The sequence below is a fragment of the Crocodylus siamensis genome, chromosome 2, assembly GCF_052110815.1.
Source record: "Crocodylus siamensis isolate JL-2025a chromosome 2, ASM5211081v1, whole genome shotgun sequence".
NCBI classification, from domain to species: domain Eukaryota; kingdom Metazoa; phylum Chordata; order Crocodylia; family Crocodylidae; genus Crocodylus; species Crocodylus siamensis.
Window position 1 is genome coordinate 189,692,807 of NC_143396.1, and position 23,434 is coordinate 189,716,240.

Genomic DNA, 23,434 nt, shown 5'->3' on the forward strand with positions numbered 1-23,434 from the left:
AGTCCTTGGAAGGAAGTGAGCATTAAAGGCCTCCATTAGTACCCTGCTGTCCTTCCCTCCTTGTGAACCCGGGGGGACGAGCAGGGGTCAATGTCAGCACACAAACTCCCACCAAAGGCAGCACATCCTACACATGTGCTAAGGGCATTTTTCTTATTTAGTAGTGTCATTTGTCCTTATTTCCTTTATGAGAATATAATGGCAACAAGGTCGTTTGGCCTGGAAATATAAGCAAAAGTGCATGGTCTCACCATCAGCCACTTGGCATATTGGCTGCCCACCCTCCCCCCATCTGTTCCCCACTCTTATGTACTTTATGCAACCTCAAAGTGCAAAAAAATTCCTTAAAACTTAACACTTTTCTCTTTTCAGGAATACCTGTAACTCCCATTGGTTCAGCATGAGTTACGAACTTTTGTGATGTGGAAAAACAAAGCCCTAAAGTAACAGCTATCCTTTGTATTGCATGCAAACATGGAATTACTGGAATTTAGCCATTTAGAGCTATGGGTATATCTAACTATCTATATAATCACAAACAGTGAAGCAAAGTAAAAAAAATACTACTGTTCATGTTTCCAGAGAAAAAGATGTCATGCAGTAGCCTACAGGAGAGGAAGGGTCAAGCTCCTGCTGACAGTCGTCCCCCAAATGCTAGCAGCAGTTGAGTTCAGCTTGATACCCCTGGAAACTGGCCAGGTGATGCAAGCTGTTAAGAAGCAAAATACTTCACATCAACCCCGTGTTGGACCTGAGGTCCAAAATTTGTCTGACACTTAATTGATTCCTTTATCCATTGGCAAGGTCCGCAGAAGTCAGTATCAGTGAGAGCAAAGTGTTGAAAGAAATGCCCTTTTCACAGGGGTTTTCTTTCTATTAAGGAAAAAGTCTTCAACCTGCAAATATGAAGGAGTGAATGTGAGGATGCAGTGGCAAGGAGGAAGACTAGCAGTAGGGAACATTCAAAGTGTGAAGCTAGTGTGGGCATTCTGAGTTGTAGGGGAACTGAAACTAGTAAGACTTGGACTGCAACAGAGAATTTGCTATGCTAAAGACAATATGGAAATACAATCTTCCACTCAGCACTATAAATAGAAATTTGTTCAGGTGGTGAAATCTTGAGATGTTCTCCACCCTTTATTATTGGTCCTCCTCTTGGGTTCTGTCCTTTCATAGAAGGATGCGGATTGCCTTGTCACTGGCTATTCTGCAGCCTCCAGAAAAATAGGGTATTTCTTTCTGCCATGTCAGATTGATGGTTCATACTTTGCAAATTTCTTCCACAAGCTTGAGGGTTAGAAAAATTGAAGTGAAAAACAAAGATTGTTGTCTAAGGACAGGACTCCAGGAGTGGGTTTGTAAGAAAAATACCAAATACTGTACAGCTTACAATAAAATCGTGAGAGTTGGGAACACTGCATATGATCTGAGTGCCATTTGGATCAGACTTAGAGGGGTCAGCTTTGGCTTGAAGTACTTCCATCTACACCATATTAGTAACTGAGTGGCTCAGTAAATTAAAACATTTCAGGACAAGGCAGTTCAAATAGATTTCCCACTCCTGTGCCCTAGTTGATTTATACTCTCTCCTAGAATCCACTGCCTCTGGGAGCTGTGCTAGGAATTGCAGGATAGTTACTCAGCAGCAGTATGAGAGCATGCATTCCAGGAAGAGTATGGACCAGGGGCAGGACTAGGCTTTGAATGAGTGAGTTGTGGAGGGCCAAGCTGGCTGCTGTTACTAGACCTCAGCCTTCAAGCATTTCTTTTCTTCTTAGGTCAAAATTCACCAGTTTGCCCAGAGTATGGCCAGATAGAAGATACTCTGATGCTTAGGAGCAAAATGAATGTGTTCACTATCTGTATGAAACAAAACAGTTCTTTTACAGGATGTGCCTCAGTGCCTAAGTGCAGATATTTATATAATATTCTAGTTAGAAACAATTTGATTTAATAACAGAAGTGGTCAAAACTCCCAGCATGACAAGTGCATCCCTTCTATGTTGCAGTTGTAAAGATAATTATAGTACATGTTATCTTACAGCTATTTGTTTAAGGAGGCAAAGATCTTTTTTCCTGTGATATATTTTATTGGCCCAGCTACATATCTGGGAGGCTGTTGAACACATTTTTAGTCATCAGGTGTTTTCAGGCATCAGGTCTATCAGATTTTCAAAGAAGTCTAACTCTATTGCACCTGTAATGAGGTGCTTCTATATATACACCGAAAAGAGATGAAAGATAATATACTAAAATAAAACTGATTAGCTGTTGGGATTTTCAGATTTTCTCTCTTCAATACACAATACTGCAAAGTGTTATATTTTTGACTGGGCATGCATATGTGATGATTATTTTTGTAGATGTACTGGTATTATAAGGTCACCACCTAATTCAAAAAGCAGTCACACAAGTCTTTTTTAAGATGTAGTCCAAGAAAATACTTTCTGTCTGTCCAAAAACATATCACAAGTTTGGAACAAGAATGTCAGATGACAGAAGATGACAGAAAACAGGTTCCTTACCTGTTCTTACAGGCAGCAGGGACAGGGAATTCTGTAGAACCGCGTTGATTTGTTCCAACTGATTAACTGACATTGGCATATTGACAGGTCACAATATTAAGATTAATTCTTCAGTACTTACAGCAAACAGATGCCTTCTTCTACTTTTCATTTGCAAAGCTGTGTTTATAAATAATGTTCTGTAAAAAGACTTTAATGGGACCACAGGCATAGTTGACACATTGTCAGTTATACAGTGTTAGTGACATCAATTTTTTGGTGCTAAACTAGAAGGTGAATTCTCTCCTGACTTCTTTGGCAAGAGTTTTACATCTCGAAGTATAAAAATCAGTTTCCTTTCTGTTTAGCAAGTTATGTGTTATTGCTGCAGCTACAAGAGCCAGAAATTTGGATCTTGGCACAATTCCACAATAGGTGCAAAAGGGTTAGACAGACTTTTTAGTAACTGTTGTATTTGCACTGGGTATGGTATGATCTCTATTGAAGTGTTTGCCAAAGCCTTCTCCACTTCTTCCTTTCATGTAGTCTTAATTAAAACACTATCTTTTTAAAAAAAAAAATTAAGGGGAAAGTTTAAACTTTTATCTCATAATAGCTAGAAGGTCTAGTGGAAGATATAAAGAGACATACATCATATGTGTATTTTCTACCAAGTGTTTCCAAATTAAAACATGCATATTTTAAGATATTTATTTTTAAAATTCTAGTGCTTAATGATATCACCCAAGACCATATCACTCTACTGAAATAGTCGATATGTCCTAGAATGAAATGTGTTTCCTTTGCCTGCAGTGCAATGCAGTTCTCAAATACATGCACGTCAATTCCGAGGTGTAGGTTGTAGCTGTGTTGGTCCAACGACAAACAGACATGGTAAATTCAATAAATAGCTGGAAAAAAATCTTCTTTAGCAAGCTTTCAGGCACAAACACCCTTCAATCAGGCTGAGAAAGCATTGCAGATGGTCTGTGCTCTTCCTGGATGGAGTGGTAAAGCAGCCAGAGGCCAGTATGTATGCAAGAAAGCCAGTCAGTTAAAATGTAAATTAATTGACAATTTACATTTTAACATCCAGGAAGAGCACAGACCATCTGCAGACGCTTTCTCAGCCTGATTGAAGGGTGTTTGTGCCTGAAAGCTTGCCATCAATTCTGAGGTTCTCATGTAAGAGTTTGTTTTATAGCCTTCAGCTCTGGCTTTGTGGAGATGCCTCCTCATACTCCTCTGTTCAGGCAAGCTTTCCTACTACAGTTCTCAGTAAAAGTTTATATAAAGTTAAAAAAAAAAAAGAAACACAAATCTAATTGGAGCTGCTTTAGATGAAAAAAAATCATTAAAAGCCTAAAGAAACATTTTTTGGATCATCCTGCAGAGGGAGAACAGAGTCTGTGAGTTACTGAGATCTCCTGAAATAACACAGAATGGCTTTCTTTCTTACACAAGAAAATATGATTCTACAAACCACTAGGGGGAGGCAGTCACCTTCCTCAGATCAGTGGTTCTCAATCTGGTTAGACTCAAGTCACCCACTAGTTAGCCTGACGGCACCCCTCGTTAGACTCAAGGCATCCCTCAAAATATGCCAGTTCTTAGCTTTCACTCACTTTTAAACTAGAGAAAAAAATAAACCAATTCTTCTGTTGCAAAGAACTCAGACCACAACAGAATGCTTTAACACTATGGATTTCTGTTTGACATCTTTGGCCACGTCCAGACGAGTGTGGCCATGGGGTATGTGGCACCACAAAATCATCTGCAGCACCGCACACCACAAATGCAGGTGTTTCCCATGCTGCTACCTTGCAACACCCAGTGGGGGGAGGAGGAGGGGGACTGACCCTAGGACATCCTGGTGTCAAAGAACCCCTCACAGAAAAATAATGGGGCAGTGCACATGGCAGCAGCATGCATCATCCAAAACCAAAGCTTGGCCAACCCGAGCCACAGTCTGGTTGCTGGTCAGGCTTCCAGTTGTAGGAGTACCATGGCTGCAGCTTCCCAGGATCTCAGGTAAGGCTGCTGGGGCTAGAACAGTTGCTGGCCCCAGCCTCCCTACCCTACCCAGGGTAACCTGCTGCACCAGAGAGCGTATTGGACGGGTGTACCCCAGAGACAAGTAGCAGCACTACTGCCTCTTGTCCCTGAGGAAACAAACAAACCCAACAATGCTAACATTTCATGGCACCACACAACACCTTGAAAGGATCTCAAGGCTCCCCCAGCTGCCATATAACCCTGGTTGAGAATCACTGTTTTAGATTTACCAACATTCCTTGCTCCCATCGTTCTCCTCAGTAGCAGAAGATAGGCTCCAAATCTATTACGACTATTGTACAACAGTTCGATAAAGTTCTGTTAGTTTTCTAATATGTGGATAAGTACACGTAACATCATTTGCAGGCTATGCTGAAATTAAAAAGCTACAGTATATAATAGCATAGACACTAACTTGAAAACCTCACTGGTTGCATTCTATTCCCAAGACAGTACCCACTGAACTCAGGCTTTGCTGTGTCATTTGAGACTGTTGGTTTATCCAATCCAAGCTCCTGCCTCCAAAAATGTCTGATACCTGACGAGTCAGAGGAAATTAGAAAAATAACTTGCCAATTATAGTGTGCTGAAATGGAGAGAAAAATAATACATTTGTGATTCTATAGTGATCACCCTGCATTTTTTTGAAGTATGAAATTCAATTGCATTTGTTTAATAGGCAATGTTAAGAGCAATAGTGAAATCCTCTAGCCTAGTAATAAGCCTAGTACCAAATCAATGCCACGAGCTCAGTTGCAGTACATTTCACAAGCTGAATACACAATCCATAAAGAAGAATTCCTTTCATATATTCTAGAGGTACTTGCTGTTAACTTGCATTTCCTGCCCTGTTCACGTGTTATGGAACAATATGAAAAGGAGAAACTAGTCAGCTTTTACTATGCCCTTTGTAATCATAAAGTGAAGTTTGGCCCTGGGAGTTTTACTTACAAAACAATGAAAACATGGGTGTCCATGTCTCACTTAATCAAGATCCCTACTGCCACTTTGGAAGCGAAGAAATTTTATTCCTTGCCTACAAGCCCATGATGGACTTTGACAGTCAAACTGGTATCTTGCTTTCCTGTGCATCATTTCTAGTTTGGAGGGTTTCCAACCTATGCTATGTCCACAGTGACAGCTGTTAAAATCTATTAACCTTAAATGGGTTTGCACAGGTATTGCTACATCTGAAGACCTTCTGTTATATATATATGGAAGGATGCTAGATGGCCATCAAAGCATAAAGTAGGCTTTTAGGTCTGGTAGTTAAGGGGAAATATTTTTTTACTTTCAACAAGTGTGAATTCCAAATACTATTTTTACACTTTCCAAGGAAGAAGCAAATTTTCAAGACCATACCAGGTCCACTCTGACTCCATTCCTTTTCATGTCAAATAGTAGTAGCTGTAACAATTTGCCAACAAATCCAGACATTTCTCTAATCATCTCTGTTTTACTTCCTTGGAGTTTTATTGACTTATAAGAATAACCAGTTCATAGATTTTGTTACTAAACAAAGAAAGAACTTATTTAAAGTAGAATTAGGAACCTATCATACTCCAGGAACTTCCAGTGCTATCAGCAACTATTAGTGTTTTTTTTTCTAGCAAGGAAACAGGTGACTTAAGTTATGTGGAGTATAAATGAACTATCAGCAGTTTGGGATCTTGGACCCAATTTCTGTATGATCAGATGATTGAAATCTATAAGGGCAGTATATATCTATAAAGGCAGTTATATTTTACATATGGAAAACATGCTTCTGTTCTGTTAGTCATCAAGATGGCAGGGAAATTCATGTTCTGAGCCACAGTTTTCTTCCTCTGAGACTAAATGTCTCCAAGCTTCTCTCTGCTCCCCCAGCATGAAGCTGCAAGTCTGCAACCTCCTCTGTCAGCCCACACACGTTCCTCATCTATGAAATTAAAGGTCTTCAATTACCTGGGGTCTCAAGCTGACATGATGCAACAAGGCAAATACTGGGGGAATACTATAGATCATGATGCAAGAGCTAAATCCAAGACAGATGAGTAGCTCAAAACATCACTGATTTCACCTTCACATGGGAAAGGCTAGTCCCAACTAGTAATGCTGTCTGTTCATTAATATCACATACACCTCTGAAGCCAGAAACTAAAAGAAGATGACTTTAATGATATCTGAAAGCCGTGGAGACTACTGCCAGAAAACCTTTATGAGGTTCACTCTCTGAGGGAATCCATCTTGCATGCAATTACTCCAAGGTAACCACACCACCTGAGATTGCCATTATACTGTTATCTGAAGCCCTTGGGCTAGTGCAGGTGAATACTGGCAGTAAGCAAAAATAGGCACTTTTACTAACAGAGCAGCAGTGGCAGCATTTCAGAGCACTGTCCAGTACCCTTAAATGCAAATTGTCTTTGGACAGAGTTTTCTTTTAGGTAAGGAAAGTCCAACGTGATACACACCAGCAGTGACTGTCAGTGCTATCTCCAAGTCAGCCAGCACTCAGCTCTTTGAAGACCAAGGTAAAAGACCCTTCCTCAATGACACCTCTCTAATGCAATGGTTTTCAACCTGTGATCCACAGATCCCTGTGGTATCTGCAGATTATGTCTAAGGGGTCTGCAAAAGATGACTATGATCAATCAAAAAGATATGAATACCACAATTACAACTCAAAGGGATCTGCACTTCCATTCACATTTTTTTTTTAGCAGTCAGCAAATGAAAAGGTTGAAAACCACTGCTCTAGTGAATGACTTCAGCTTTGGTTCCCAGGTTTGAACCTGTATAACATTATGTCAATAGAATGTAATCTAGTGGGTAAGGCAGAAGACTTAGAATCAGAAGTCTTTGCTTCTATTCCCAGTTCTACCACTGATTATCTGTATATATCTATGTTTCAATTTGCCGTGCATAAATTGAGGGTAATTATACTCAGAAACCTCAGAGATATGTTGAAAGGCCCAGTTTTGAATCACTGAAATCTTTGGCAAAAGAAAGCAATATATTACTGTGGAATTCTGAAAGACTGTTTTTTTTAAATATGATTTCTCATACAATGAGGCACATGAAGTTTCTTAATACTATGCATTGAAAATGCTTGCGATTTTCATGACTAGGTGTATTATAATGCAGCATACAGTTCCTTTGAATTGGAGTGGTAGGACAGGACTACTTGGAATGCATTTTTAAATTTGTTTAGGTAATGCATTGCTGCTTTATTTATATTCAAAGAGAATGGACTAGACCTCCCAGGTCTTTTACCATCTCTAATTTCTATGATTTGTAAAGGATTCTTTAAATACCTCATGATTATATCGTGTCTGCACTCATATGTTCTTTACAGGTGTTTTCCATTTGCTTTTCAAGTGCAAAACAGAATTGTTTAGCTTGGCTTTGTGATCTGTTCGTTCAAAAATCCCCACACTGTGCTTTAGAATACAGAAAGAGTTGCAGTTATGGAATTATATATAATAAAATAAAAGACATTCCTGAGCTAAATTCAGGTTCACTGCACAAATGTACAAGTAACTGTGAGCAAGTGGCAAAAGTATAATTATCTAAAACATGATCACTACAGATTGTGAAGTAGAGTGTAATCCAGAAACAACCAAGAGAAACAACTAAATCTTCCACACTAGGAAGCTAGCTGTCCTAATCCCACCTACCTGTGTGCATGTATCAAATATCCTCTTGAACTTTTTTCAGACTCAGGCGAAGTGAATTCATTCTGGGTCTAATCTGAAGGTCAGTGAAGTCAAATCTTCAAGTAAACTGTTCCAGTGCTTAACCATCCTTACATTTAGAAAATGTATCATGATATCCAACTTAAATTTCCCTTGTTGCAATTAAGAATCATTGAATCATAGGCAAGTAGGGCTGGAAGGGATCTCATTACATCATCTAGTATAACTTCCTGGTCAAGGCAGGATCATCCTTGTCTAACCATCTCATCCAAATGTTTGTCTAATCTAGTCTTAAAAATTACCAAGGATGGGGATTCAACAACCTCTCTAGGTAATCTATTCCAGTACTAGCTATCCTCATAGTTAAAAAGTTTTTCTTAATTTTCAACCTAAATATTCCTTTTTGTAATTTAAGACCATTGCAACTCGTCCTGTCCCTTGCAGCCATAAAGCACATCCACACATGCAGGAACAGGCCCTTGCAGCAGCTCAAGTAGCAGCGGCACAAATTTGTGCTGGAGATTTGTATCTCAGCACACATGCTTGAACATTCACTTTGATGTGGGGCAAATTGTGCCACTTGGGGCAAACTGACCCTGCCCAGCTCCTCCTGGATCTTCAGCCAGGGGAAGTGTAGTCTCCCATGACGTTCACTTGAGTGCTTCACTTTTTCTGGCCATTCGGATGCAGCTGTCTCCTTTCGAGTAGACAGCTTGCCTTCCAGTAAGATACCTCAAAGAGTCCCCAGGGGTTTTCACCTTCCATGTCTTGTTGTTATAGATGATTGCTAGATGTTTTTAAATCCTGTCTCTCCCAATTCCCTCTTTCGGCTTCCTTACCTGGATCTCCATCTCAGGGCTCTGCTTCCCCTACACCCCGCATTGCTCCAACTGGAGATGATGATAGTCCTTGACTGAGGCTAAAACAAAATCCATCAGCTATGGTTGGGCCTTAGCCCATATCTAATCACAGTCCTGATTCGGATGGTGTACCATCCTTATTCAGGCCTGGTGTCAGCCTGATTCATTCTAACGTTGTCCCTGGGGTGCCTTCCTCCCAGGCACTCTCCCTTTCCCCAATGGCTACTTACAGCTTCAGCCTTTCTTCTTTCTCTCTTCACAGTCTCACTGCTGTCCCAGTCTCCACTGGCTTCATCCAGGATCCATGGTCGTGAGAAAGATAAGTATTGTGGCTCCTCCGAACCAGCTTTAGCTGGTCATCCCCTCCTCTTGAGGTTGCCACCACTCACCCCTGCCAGGGCAGTTGTTTGTTCCCAGCCACTTTGGGCACTCTGGAGGACTCACTTCCAGTCCTCCCTGAATGTCGGCTGGTGGGGTTTTTATCCTTCTTTCTGAGGGCTGGTTGGAAAACTGGCGTCGGCATGCAGCTATAAAGCATGTCCACGCCAGACGAATGTGCCGGATCTCCTGTGGTGCACCATTGTTGCTTTTGTTCCTTTCCCCCAGCATCAACATGGCTTGCCTTCCAGCAGCGGCATCTCCACTGCCACGCCTGTAACTTCCCATGCTACTCATAGTGCCTTTCACCCATACTGGCTTTTTGGGTGCTGCCATCTCTTTAACAGTTAGATATCTTGCTGTTAACAGCTTGCCATTCAGTTAGATATCTTGTACGGTCCCCAGAGGTTCTCATCTGCCACATCTTATTGGAATAGATTTGTTGTTGGGAGGATGATTTTAAGTTCTGCGTTTCCTGAGTCCCTTCTTCAATCTTTTGGTCTGGCTTTCTCCCTTGGGGCTCCGCCCCCCCTACACCCCACCTTACACCAACCAGATGTTAATTCCAGACCACAGCTAGGACTTGTCAAGATAAAGGTTTTCTTTTTGTCCCCTTTTAAGTCAGAAAAGTCCGATTTGGATGGTGTACCATCCAGCTTTAGGCCATACATCAACTGGCCTGCAATTTTACCAGCCCTGGATTACCTTGCCGTCCAGTGTGCTTCTGTCTCCCTCTGGTTTGGGACAATGGCAGGCCATAGATCCTTTTCTCTCTTTTTCTCAGATTCGACATCATCTGACTCCCAGCTGGCCGTATGCAGGATCCAGTGCTCTGTCTCTGGTAAGTAATTAGCCTGGGCTTAACTTATCCCTGTCTGACCCCTCTTGGGGTTGCTACCACATGTCTTCTGAGAGGCTGCAAACAGCTCTGGGCTGCTCTGGGCCCTCCAGAGGATTCACACCCAGTCCTCCCTAATCCTCATCCGGTGAGGTTTTCCTATCCCATCCAGGGGGCTGGCTGGCGAATCAGCATTGGCAAACCACCATAAAGCAGGTCCATGCTGGCCCCAACTGCCCCCTGGCCCATGGTGGATTTTTTTCTTTTTTCTCCAACGCACCGTTTTTCTTCTCCGCAGCCCCGTTCTGGCTCCACTTCCAGTCCCCAGCGGTGTCCCACCAGCTCTGTGCCTCTCCTCCCTCAGGTAAGTTTCTCTCCATGGCGGTGTCCCCGCCACAGTGCCTTTGATTCTCAGCAGTGTTCTGCAGCCCCCGCATCCCCCTCTGCTCTAGTGTTGGAGGTAGGTTTCAGTCTGTGGCAGTGTCCCTGCACAGGGAGCTAGAGGCTGAGGTGAGCACCAGTGCTGGCCCCAGCAGTATAAAAAGCTGCCCTGGCCAGCAGCTCAGGGCTACTTGCCTTCAGGAGCTTCTGAGGCCCAGCCACTTGGTATCTGGGGACACTAGCTCCCCATGCCAGCTGGACTGCTGAGTGGCCCCTTCACCCTGTACCCAGGGCAGCAGTCTGGCAGTGGGGACTGCTGCCTGGCTGCCACTTGCTGCCAGCGGGCCAAGGCTGCACAGTTGGCCTTCATGTGGCACTTCTGTCATGTCTTTCCATACCCCTGCTCTGCCATCTAGGCAACTATTGCCTGGAAGATGTGCTTGTTGCGGTGGCCCATTTTGAACGGTTGAAGCATGTCCTCCTGGCCCCAAATGACCATGAGGTCAGCTACTTCATCTGCCTTCCTGCTGGGTCCCCCGTGCCAGCCCTGGTCAGGCTCCTCTGCCTTGGTCCCGCCACTTGGCTCACCAGCAGGGACCCTCATGTTCCCTGTTAAAAATTGCAGATTCTCTGATTAAAAAACCCATATTCTCTTATGAAAATACCCAAAATCCACGTTCTTCCTCAAATAAAATGAAATGCTACTATATAGAGAGAGAGGTCAGTTGGGCAATGTTTTACTGATATATTTACAATTTCAAAGCAATTTGGAAGCCTACCGGTGCCAATATCATCATACTAAAATACATTCTGAATATCTATAGCCTTTGGCATTTGCTTTTGGTTTTTTTTAATCATAGAAAAATCAGAGCTGCCCCTGCCCCCTTTGCTTATCAGGATGTGGGGACAGCTGCAGCTAGGCCTGCAGCTGCTTTGTGGCGCTGAGCAGCACTGATATTCTAGTGCCATGCCCCAGCCTATGCTGTTGCCCCTCACTCCCAACCCACAGACCTGCCAGTGCCCCTGACTCCTGACCCACAGCCATTGCCTGCCCCTCCTGGCAGCACTGGCTCCCTCCTGGCAGCAGCTGCCTCCCTGTACCAGGACATGGGTCCAGCTGCAGCTGTCTCAGAGCAGTGCCAGCCTTTGCTGTTCTGCTGCCTGTGCTTGTGCCCAGGACCCAGCAATCCCCATGCCCTTCCTGGGAAGCTCTCGTCTGGGGCTCAGGGACTGGGCTGAGCAAGCCCCTTCCCTTCCAGGCCAGACTCCCCCTGCACAGGCTGTTCTAAAGGGACAGGGAGGCTCCTAGCTCAGTTTGTGGCCACTCCTACCTGGAGTGCTTCCCCATCCTCCACCCCCATCTCTCTCTCTCACACAGACACACCCCTGACGCCACCCTTGATCCATCACATACATCCATAGACCCCTCTGCCACCTCAATCCCCCTGCCCATCACCCACTCTTGCTGCCACCTCCACCCCTTCTCCCCAGCTCATCACATCCCTAAGTGGTTCCTGGAACCAGAAGCCCCCAGGAGAGGCCACATGTCCCATCACCAGTGTGAGCATGGGGCAGGACTGCAGTGCAGCAGTTGTCCCTGCAGCCGTGGCTCCCACCAGCAGGTCCCATTCCATCTGGCAGTTGAGTACACAAGGTGTGAGATTTGTGTGGGGGGACGTGGGGTTTGCCGGGGAAAGAGGGAGGGTGGGGAAGGTGTGGGGGAGAAGTGGGGGCAGGTGTATGGGGGGTAGGAGTGAAGTTTATGGGGGTTGGGGTTTGTGGGCGGATTGTGGTGGGGTTTGTGGGCGTGGAGTTTGTGCGTGGGCATTGGCAATACATAGGGGGTGCACGTGGGTCTCCTGAGATCGGCCGTACACCCTGTGGAAGAGCCAGCCACAAAACCAGAAGTGGTGGCAGAAGTATACTTCCAGTTTTGCTGCTGGTTCAGTGATCAGCCACTGGGGGATTCTCAGCCTCCCCCCCCAATGATCTGGTGCCCCACCCCCAGATTCGGGAGTCACCAGTCACCCATGTGGGTGGGAGTTTTGTGGAGGTGGATTTTGGGGGGATTCATGGGGGGTTGTGGGTACAGGGTTTGTGGGGGGCCCACCACATGCCCAAGCCCCCACAGTGCACAGCCCCAGCCACCAATGGCAGTAGCCAGCAGTGGGCCCTCAGGGTGCTCATGGCATGCTGCAGGTAGAGCCCCCTGGCAGTGTGTGTGGTGCTGCCTGAGACCTAGGGGTTACATGTGATGGATGGAGCTGGCCTGGCCCAATGGCACATGCCTTTGAGCAGGACCAAGCCGCCACCTGCTGCCACCCAGGGCTCTGGCACTGCAGGCAGGAGCCATGCACCATTGGGCCTCCAGGAGGCTCTACCTCCAGCGGGCCATGAGCGCCCTGAGGGCCTGCTGCTGCCAGCTGCTGGGGCTGTGTGCCATGGGGAGGGCAGGTGGGGGGCTCAGCCCTCCCTCAGTCCCCCCACCCCCATGTCCCTGCTTACCAGGGACAGAGCCTGGGTCCCAGCCAGCTCCAAGCCACTGCTGCCAGCCATGCCTTGCTTCTATTCCCTCCAGTATGCTGAGGCAGTGTGCTGGAGCACCAGGGACATGTGGCAGGCATAGAAACACTCTGGCTGGGTGGTAGAGCATCTCCTTGGAGGACCCAGCCTCCAGTTGCTTCAGGGCACGCTCGAGGAAGGTATCCTGCACCACTTTTTTCCAATGTATTTTCTTTTGTATGGGGAACATTTTTTAGCTTGTGGTGTGCCTCCTACAGCATCCCAAACTGCTTTGAGACACTGCAGCAGACACATGGTCACTCATGTGGATGTGGCGAGAGAATAATTTGTCACCATCTTCTTTATAGCCACCCTTCAGGTATTTGTTATCAAATCCCCCCTCAGTCTTCTCTTGTCCAGACTAAATAGTCCTGAGTCTTACAACCTTTCTTCCAAAAGTTGTGTCCTGGATCATTCATCATTTTTATTGCTCTCTACTGGGCTCTTCCAATTTGTCCAACTCTTTCTTGAAGTGCTTTGCCCAAAACTTGGTACAGTACTTCAGGTAAAACTTCACCAGGGTCAAATGGAGCTAAAGAATCACTTATTTTTATTTGCATGCAAGTCCTTTTAATACAACATTTAATACCATGTTAGTTAAGGCTTCAAACTTATGCTTTCTGGAGCCATAGCAGGATGCCCTAGCTGCTTTGCTATAACAACTCTAACTCCCATATAAGCACTCTAAATCAGACCAAAATGATAGAAGCAATATTCTGTCTCTTTGCAAGGAAGAAAAGTTACCACTATCCTGGTTTTATAGTCCAACAATAAGCTATGGAATTTTCTACATCTTTCCTTTACGTTCCTACTACAGAGCCAATAATAACCCAATAACCTCCTCAGCTATTCCAGACTCTGTGTATATAAAGAATCTCTAGGAGGCCTATTAAAAAATAATGAAATATCACCTATACTGCTATCACAGCATGAATTATTCTAGAAATAAGTTGTGACACCACATTTTCAGGAGATGAAGCAGCTACTCCTGCTTCTGTGAACTTTACCAGGAACAAGGTCAGGCCATGAAAGCTGAGGGGAGAGAAACTCTTCTATTAAGTTTCATTTCATGCTAAAATTTTATGCTTAAAAATATTTTTCTAAAATGAATGTTTCTCTGTTAAAATGTACAACTCATCTTACAACAAATTAGGCAACAAATAGGGCAGGAAAATTAATTGTACCCAGGTATGCAGCACCCATCTTTGAATTTTTTTTTTTTTCCTGTTTTTTTGCACCGGTCCTGGAAGCACTGCAATACCAGGTCAATGCATGGAGTGGATGGAGCACGCTCCAGTTCCACCACCCAATACCAAAAAGGATCTGCTCAATGGAAGGCACTGCACTGCAGACTCGCCCACCCCCCGGCTAGCGTCTTTGAATATTATGTGGGGAATGGGGAAATGGAGGAAAGATGCATAAAACTGCAGCAGCAGCAGAGAGAGAGAAGGAGGATTTGGAGAGGGGAGACAGACCTAGGGTAGCAGCTTTTAAAAGGACAGGAAAAAATATTTTTGGAATGGAAAAAACTGAACATGAGATCACAGAAGAAACATGCCTTGATTCATCAAAGAAACAGGTCTGAAATATTACTTGGATATCTTCTCTCCCTTCATAACACAAGATGTGAATGACTAGGAAACAGCTTTTGTTTACATGTTATAATACAGTAAGATTTTTATCTCTTCTGCTCTGCCCTCTCACAACAGTTCAGTTTTCAATAAATTAGTGAATAGTTATTCAATGGTCTCAGACAATTCTTCTATTAATATAAAACAGCTGTAACTGGAGCAAAAACCAGATTATGATGTGCACAAATACACTTCATGGGTTTTTATTGTTTGGGAAAGGACATTAGTTCCCTAAACATTCAAGCAGTTGGTAGTCTGTATTATTAAACACCTGCTTTTATTAACTTTAATGTAATTCATTTCATTTTAATCATCCTGGAACAAGTGTTTCTTTGAAACTGCAAGCAAGGGAATGAAGTTCAATTATAGGTATCATTTTCTCTTAAGCAGGCCTATTACCTTAAAGTAATTAATCAGTTTTAAAATTGCTTATATATGAAGAGGATTTTTCCTCCCACATGAAACCTATTACCAAAGACAAAGGGAGAAATTCTGACTTGCACAGCTCTTCCTGGGTGTTTCTGGTACACAGTTCATCCACTTATTTTCAAGAGAAAGTATTTAAATGCTTGAGAGCTTGTCCATTCCAGGTGTTTAGAACAAAGGTATGTGACAGTCAGGGAAAAAAGAAACTTTATAACCCAGCAGTTGCACTTTGATAGCAAAAAGGGAACCTTCCTTTGGCAGCCTCCCTTCATGGTAATGCTATTTTTTATTTTTATAGACAATTTTCCAGGAAAACATTGACACTGAAGATGTAGCACTTCTCTTAGCCCAGGCTCAGAAGGTTTTTAGTAGTAGTTTTTAAAGGCCAATGCTTTGATGAAAAACGTGGGTCTAAAGATGCATGCCAAATTTGGGAGGTGCTAGTCCGTGGAGGTGTGTTTTAATGCGTGCGAAATCATGCTAGTAAATTCAGCTTGTCGTCTGCTTGCCACCCAGGCATTAAGTCTACAACTGACAGTAACAGCTGCATCCCTTGCTATTGTTTCCACCAACTGACCAAAACAAGTTCAGGGCAAGACAGCTTGTTCCTCAGAGCTGCGTCCTACCCCAGATTCACAGCAGTTTGGGGCTGGAAGGGACCTCGTGAGATCATTGGGTCCAGCCCCCTTGCTCTGGGCAGGAAAGACTGCTGGGCTCAAATAACCCCAGCAAGGTGCATGTCCAGCCTTCTTTTGAAGATCTTCAGAGTAGCTGGTTGTACCTGAAACTCTCTTTGGGCCAGACTGGGACACAGAAGCTGGATATATTCTCTCTTAGCTTCACATGCCTGTGCTTTGCCAGCATTCCTCTCTCTCGGAAATCATACTGACATCACCAAGCATCAGCTTCATATACAAGACACAGTGAACCCTTAATTCATTTTTGATTCAAGACAACATTTTAGAAAACTAAGCAAATAACTAAACAAATCACAAAAAAGTTAGAACTACAGCATCTAAAAAATGAAAACAGATTCTAAGCTCTCTCTGCCCAGGTAGGGCAACAGGCTCAATAAATCATTTCTAGCTCCACCTATATATGATCCTAAATGAAAACTATATATGATGCCACTTACTAAAACAATGCCAATGGAGGAGTAGGTCATTCGACAGGATTCATTACCAGCCAGGAGGAGTTGATACCTGTGGCACAGGTGAGTGTGATTAACAGAGTCTGACATGAACCTGCCGTCAATGTTCTGTACCAAGGCAGTTGTTTCTATAAAAAATGACAAATTTGATGAAAAAGCACAAGCATATGGATCTTTATTCACAGGATGCTTTTACAGCTAATGCAGACAGAGCATATCTAAAGATAAACTGTCATATACCTTTGTCATCCTCATCCCTCAACTTTTCATTCAGCTTGTAGCACACCATTTTTAATAGTGCAGATTCCATTATTTCAAAGCAAATAAAATGTCATCTCACTACTGAGTTAATGGCAAACAATAAGCAATACAGACAACAGATTATAACATTAGATCCAAATATTATGTAGATAAACTTTTACTTTAAAGTGCTATCTAAAGTAGCATACATGGTTTCCAGACCAAATAGCCCATATAAACTGTGCTGAAAATATCTTCCTTATTTACAGGAAACTGATTGTAACTGAATGCACTCAATTGTGCATAGGATCTGCAACAACACTCCTCTCTTGGGGCCAGATTAAAAGCGAAGCTTATATAGCTGGGTAGAAGTGCAAAGAGGAGTCACTCTCCCTGCACATACACAAAGCACTGGCCAACATAATGTCTGGCTCATTGTGCTTCTGAAGCAAAGAACAATTTGGGGTTGTCTGGCTGTGAATCACCTCTCTGTACATGCCCTGCTCTTGGGGCCTTACAGCAACATGCTGTTCCTTGCACAGGTGAACAGCAAGGTTACAATCTGGCTCTAGATGTTATTCTGTCAAAGGTTCATGTAATTCAAGGAAACAAAGAATTAGAGATCCTTTCATTTTTGCTTGAGCTTCTGCACATCCACATTATCACCATCTTGTGGCACTATTATTAACTCTCAGCTACCAGGAATAACCAAACAGAAAATGAAGGAAATGTTGCTTTATTTTATAGGCACTTCTATAACCATGCAATTCCTTTATCATGAATGCAATAAGCTCCAGAACCTATACAGGACAAAATAGGTTTCTGATTTTATAAAAACGCTGCCTTTAATGCTCTAGGAATCCCTTAGTGCTCTACAGAGCAGTAAGAGACCAATGCAGGGATTCTTTGCAAAGGAACATTATACGCTCAGAACTAACTCTCACAGAGCCTTCAGTATTAGCACTTGCTGTTTTGTGATTTCAAGAAAATGCTCCCCTTCAAAAGAAACAACTAGCCAGCTAATTGCATTAAACCAAGTCTCAGAGGCCTCACTTAGCTCCCTTAGCAATCACTGAGCCAGAGTACATTTAATCTTTTGTGACCACAAACAGTATTTGCTACACAACTTAGGCAACATTTGCTTCACAGTTTGCAAGATTATTACATGGTTAGCTGTGTTCTATAAAATGGAGGATCATATTAAATAGATTATGAAATGGTTCAGCAGTACTATATATTACAAAAATCCTACTGTTATTATTATTCTTCATTGCATGTCACCACAGCATTAGTACTTCAGTGTAAGCACTGCAAACATACACATCATTAGTCAGATGGAGTACTAGGTACAATTTCCAAACTTTAGCTTCCTCGGTCTACCCACACCATCTAGGAATAAGGCAGGTGATCGGTAGGTTTTGTGAATTAAAGTTAACAGCCTGAACGCTTGCTTTGTTTTCCTCCCACACATCTTAAATCTGTCATTTATTCTGCTGGACGTTTGGTTCCTCAGAGCAAATCCGGTAACTCCAGCAGGTCACACCTGAGGAAGGCTGTTAGATGGCTGAAACATCGTTCGTTTAGTTTTTTCGCTTTCCTGCGTACAAAGGAAACAAACAGTGAATAGCTAGAGGGCTCCTTGTCTTTCATACTATTCTTGACACAGTTTTCTGCTAGAAAGATAACCATGTAGTCTCAGAGATCTCACTCACATGCTCACACACATTTATAATCACTGACACTTTATTCCATTGAGGGCATCTTGCCATAAATTTGTAGAACTGCCATATTTATGTGATAAAAGCTTGACAGTTTATTCCCACACAGCACTGTCAAGACTTCACATCAACAGCTGTAACAGAATTAGCAGTGCGGCCACTGAGCAACCAAATGCTTTTGCTTTTGCATTCTTACAGCATGGCGCCGCCTCCTTTTAGGCTGAATGCAATCCTGTCCATATGATGGCCACTGGAACCCTTTGGGGGGCATTTGGTTATGCTCACTCTCTACCTCTTCAGAATCAGAGTCTTCTTGTTGCATCAAAGGAAAGTGCTTATCTGGGTAAATCTCCTTCAGCTTGCCCTCAAAGAAGACTTCCAGGCATCGTCCAGCCTCCGCAACCTCTGAATCTGGCTGTAAGGGAAGAAATAATAATCCTGTATTATTGTATGTATATAGCTCACCAATGGGGTGGCAAGGTCTTCCTAGCCTCCTCTCTAAAATAGCATCTAAAGGCACTTAGACACTGGCCTGCATATCTCCACTAGTCTCCTTTGGATCCCCCATAGTCTAATAACCCTGCTGCACTTACACCCACTATTGAGAGAGACATTTTATGCACCCGCTAGAAGATGGATGTGCTCTGGGTCAGAGTACAGAAAGCAACAAGTGCTTTGGCAACTTCTTAGCTCTCTTCCCATATATTTTCTTTCTGCCAGTTACTTTGCTTTGGTCCCTCCAAGCCAATATGGTAGATCATATGCAAGGAAGGCTGCTAGTTGGCTGTAACAGGGAGCCAGGGATTCCTGTTACCTTCTGTTACAGTCTGTCTCTCAAAGGGCCCCAGGATTAGCTGTGGGAGGGAATGCAGCAAGGGAGCAACTGTAGCCTAAGTGCAGTAAGCAGTCTATCAGGCTGGGAGGACACACCTGTGGCCAGTCGGAAGAGTACCTGATTGAGAAGGGAGGGCCTCAGTAGATATAAGCCTGCAGCAGGGATTCAGTGCTGCCCTGAACTCCATGGTAGGAATAGCTCCTACTGGCCTGAGCTGGTAAGAGGCAGAAGCTGCAGAGCAGATCAGGTATCCCAGGGACTGAGAGAACCAGCAAGCTGGGGAAGGCTTCTGGAGTGGTATGACAGCCCAGAGGAGGCTTTGCGTTTCTCCAAGAGCAGTCTGCTTGCACTGTGTTTTATAGTTAGGGACCAGAGGAATGGATAGTGGTTGGAGGGAAGGATGGGAGGCACCCCAGGTTCTGAGCCCTATCCAGGGCAGCCAAAATTGAAAGGACCACAGCCTGAGTCCTAACGGTGAGACAGGGATGGGCTAAGGCCAAGAGGGCCAGTCTGTGCCCCAAGGAGGAGCTGGGGGTAGGCTCAAGCTAAGCAGGCCATAGGCCAAGCCTGAGTGGGACAGGCCAAGGGCCAAGCAGTTGAGATGCAAAAGCCAGGCCAGAGGACTCAGGCCTAGGTTGGCAGTCTACAGCAAGAGTAACCAGTGTACTAAAGCCAAAATGACCGAGGCCTATACAAGCCGGTCTGTAGATCTAGGGTACAGGCAGGCAAACTCCGGCATGCATGCCAGTGTGGCACACAAAGACATTTTGTTTGACACCTGTGCTTTGGGGAAGGGGTCTGGACAGCACTGCCACAAGGATCAGGCCCCTTGCAGCTCCCCCGCTTTCTGCTCCTAGCACACCAACATCTTACAAATTGAAGTTGCAGGTGTTTTTGGCACTGTGCCCCAAAATGTTGGCAACCCCCAACCTAGGGTAACATCTGAGAGGCATGGGTGGGGCTATAGGGGGGGAGAGAGGCTACAAATAGTCCAAAAAAGCAGTAATAGGGCCAGGAGAGCCATGACTCAGTGCCCAAGGGCCACAGTGGAGCCAGAATTGGGCTTCCTTTGGGAACCTGAGGCAGCCTCCCTTTCACACTAAAATAATTACATCAAGACATGGCAAGTGAGGAAGGAAAAAAGGTACCCCAGCGAGTCAGAGTGGAGGCAGAAGTTAAGTGCCCACTAGGGGGCATCACAGCCACCCCTAGAATGCCTGATCCTGCTACAGTGGACAAAACGCTGTTCTTTAACTTTATCCAAGTATGTCCAAACTCAAAACATTCATTTTTGGCATTAACAAGTCTGTAGAATTTACTAAGAATTTAAAACCTGACTGTTGACTCCATTATGAGAGTGGAACTTCAGTGGAACCAGCACTACAACTGGGACCGGGTTAAATTTTGAGCTCTCTGCCCTTTTCTCTGACTTACTGTGGCATGTGCTGGTTTCTGCATAGTAGATACTTACATAATTGAACTTTGCACAATTCCAGAACATGAGACGCACGTCTGCTACCAGCTGCTCGGGTGTAGAATAGTGTGATTTCTCCCTCTTTTGGAGTTTTCTCCGGATAATTGACAAGTCCATGGGCCTTTTAATGATCTGATAGTAATGCCGAGCCTGTGATTTAAACGAAAATGAAGAGAGATTGTTATGTGTGATCTTTTTTATAACAGGAACCCTGTAAATGACACTGTCTGTGGTATACAAAGAAATCAAAGATCAATATGAACAAAGATAAAAGCATTTAGCTGTGAGGTAGTGTTAGAATGATGTTGTAGTCAGGATGGTCCAGGAATTATGTGAGAAGCAAGGGTTTCTTTGGGTGATATCTTTTATTTGACCAACTGCATACTTGAGATAATAGATAAGCTTTTGAATGTTTTGCATTTGAAACCTTGTCTAACTCTATTCTAACTATGCAGCTGGAATGTGTCTTGCATTCAAAAGGTTGTCTAACTATATTCCAACTATGCAACTGGTCCAATAAAAGATATCTTCCAAAGAAATCCTTGCTTTTAACTGTGTGAAAATTCAGTATTAATGGGTGCCCATACATAAGCAGGGAGGCTGCTCTGACGCACTGGAGTTACGAGTCTGTTGGAGTATGCTAATTACTGCACTCCAGCAGCCTCCCACGCCTTGTGTATCAGTGTCCCCATGCTTCAAAATGGAGGCATTTGACAAGCTTTAGATAAAGCATTCCTGCCACCATTTTGAAGTATGGGAGCACTGATACATGGGACGCTCCAGGTGCTTTAATTGGGGAAGCTGTTGAAACCACTCTAATTAAAGCACCCCCCACCCGTCACACTCCCAGAGCATGTGTATTAATGCCTAATGTCTCCATTCTACAAATAAGGAGAGTTTTTTACAGAACAACAGGAGTGAGTTTGCCAAGGGTCAAACTGAGGTTGAAAAAGAAATTGAAATGGATTTCTTGACCTCTACACCAGCGGTTCCCAAACTCTGACAGATTGCGCACCACCAATTTAAAACAATACAACCTTAAGTACCACCAGCAAATTTTTCACTTCAACCTTATGTACCACCACCAAACTTTTGTCATATAAAGTAATTATAATAAATTTGTTAATGAGTACCACTAACAGGTTGTCTGCATACCACTGGTGGTATGTGCACCACAGATTGGGAACCACTGCTCTAGACCAACGCCATCTTCCCCTGTTTCTCTGTAGACAAATCTAAGACTGGATTAAATACCAACCTGACTGTGAGAATGATCACTGCCCTATGGTGTCTCTTCTGCAATCTGCAGTCTCTGGAGTTTCACCTGTCACAGCATGGCATAGTTGTTGTCATTTAAGCCTTAGGAATTACATAAATACTACTACCATGTAGGTAACCCTTACACCTAGGTCTGCCAAAAAATAATGTTCTGCAACACTCAGTTTACAGAAAAGAGAGAGAACCAACTTGTTCCACTCAACTAACAAAGGCCCTTCGCAGGAAGGCTGCATTTAAGCTAATCCTCTCTGCTGGTTAAAAAGTAGAGCTGTGGCATTTTTGTCCTTTCTGTTGTGCCTTTATACCAGAGCACAACAGCATACCAGAGCACAACAGCACGACAGACACTGCTCAGCCTGGAATAAGTATAAAATTGTCACCACAAAACTTTACTGATGAACCCACAGCTTCCTTAGCAGGCCACATATTAGACCCTCTCTCTCTCAGAAACAATTTTCTTGTTGCTAATAAGTTCCACAAACAGCTTGTTATGTGGTATTTTTATTTTATACCATCCCTTCATGCTGGGACTATCGTTTTTCTCTCATTCTCTCCACCAACTTGCTTCAAGCTGTGCTCCAGTGTCATGATACTTTCATTTCATCTTACTGAGGTAATGCATACTGAGGTAATGATTGTTACTATAATACCAACAGGCAACCAGAGTCTTAACAGTAGTACAGATAACTCCTTTTCCTACTGAAAACAGAATGGCATCACTTCTGTCAGACAACAGACCAGAAAGGAGGAAGTTTACAGTTACATCTCAGTCTAAGACTCCCGTACTGCAGCACGGTATTCAATAGTATCATTTTATCACTAGATCATTTTACGTTCTCTCCATATAGAGGAAGTCAGTTGTCCCAGCTTACTGTGATACGTACCACCATCCTCATGTCTTGCAAACAACTTAAACAAAAAATTCAAACCTGGCACTAAAATATTAGCTGGCACATTGTATAGGCTACTAGGGTTATATTTTCTAAACAGCTATCAGTGGGGAAAGACACTACTAAGTATGGCTATCTTTAGGAAGACAAGGGAGAAATGTTTTAGAAGACCTGGAGCACAATTTGGATTCTCTCATCTCTGTGTGTAAGTAGTACTTACCAGTGGACTGACAGGCTCGTGGAAGGGTAGGCTCAGACTGCTGCAGAACAGGAAAAGCACCAACTTTTCACACTTCTGGAAAACACAAATTTACATTACCTATTTATTTTGTTTTTAAACGGAGTTGGGCAAAGTTCTGCAGCACCCACTGACTCAGTACTGTGACAACTGAAAGTTGTTAAACAGCCTATGCAGAACTAATGCCAAAGGACATTTCACTTCAGACATTATGCAAATTATGTCATGTTAAAGCTCAGTACTTTAAACCATACAGGATGGTAAACTTTTATTCTACACTCACATCTATTTCAATACCT

The 23,434-nt window shown here is 43.6% G+C and overlaps 1 protein-coding gene and 1 pseudogene across 6 annotated transcripts in view; both read right to left on the bottom strand.

Annotated features, from left to right (window-relative positions):
- Window positions 1–14,489: 14,489 nt before the first annotated feature.
- On the bottom strand, window positions 14,490–14,574 carry LOC149871502 (U2 spliceosomal RNA; annotated as a pseudogene).
- Window positions 14,575–16,620: 2,046 nt separating this feature from the next.
- Window positions 16,621–23,434, bottom strand: part of TRIM66 (tripartite motif containing 66) — a 92,733-nt gene continuing 85,919 nt past the window's right edge. For 5 of the 6 annotated variants that reach the window (XM_090032658.1, XM_090032659.1, XM_090032656.1 and 2 more), the window contains 4 exons: window positions 23,118–23,192; window positions 20,727–20,879; window positions 18,617–18,835; window positions 16,621–18,299 (listed from right to left, as the gene is read on the bottom strand). In XM_090032658.1, coding sequence (XP_089888784.1) covers window positions 18,240–18,299; window positions 18,617–18,835; window positions 20,727–20,879; window positions 23,118–23,192 — 507 coding nt within the window. In that variant the 3' untranslated portion in view covers window positions 16,621–18,239. The remainder of the gene's footprint in view (window positions 18,300–18,616; window positions 18,836–20,726; window positions 20,880–23,117; window positions 23,193–23,434) is intronic. The other variant, XM_090032657.1, reaches the window with a different exon arrangement.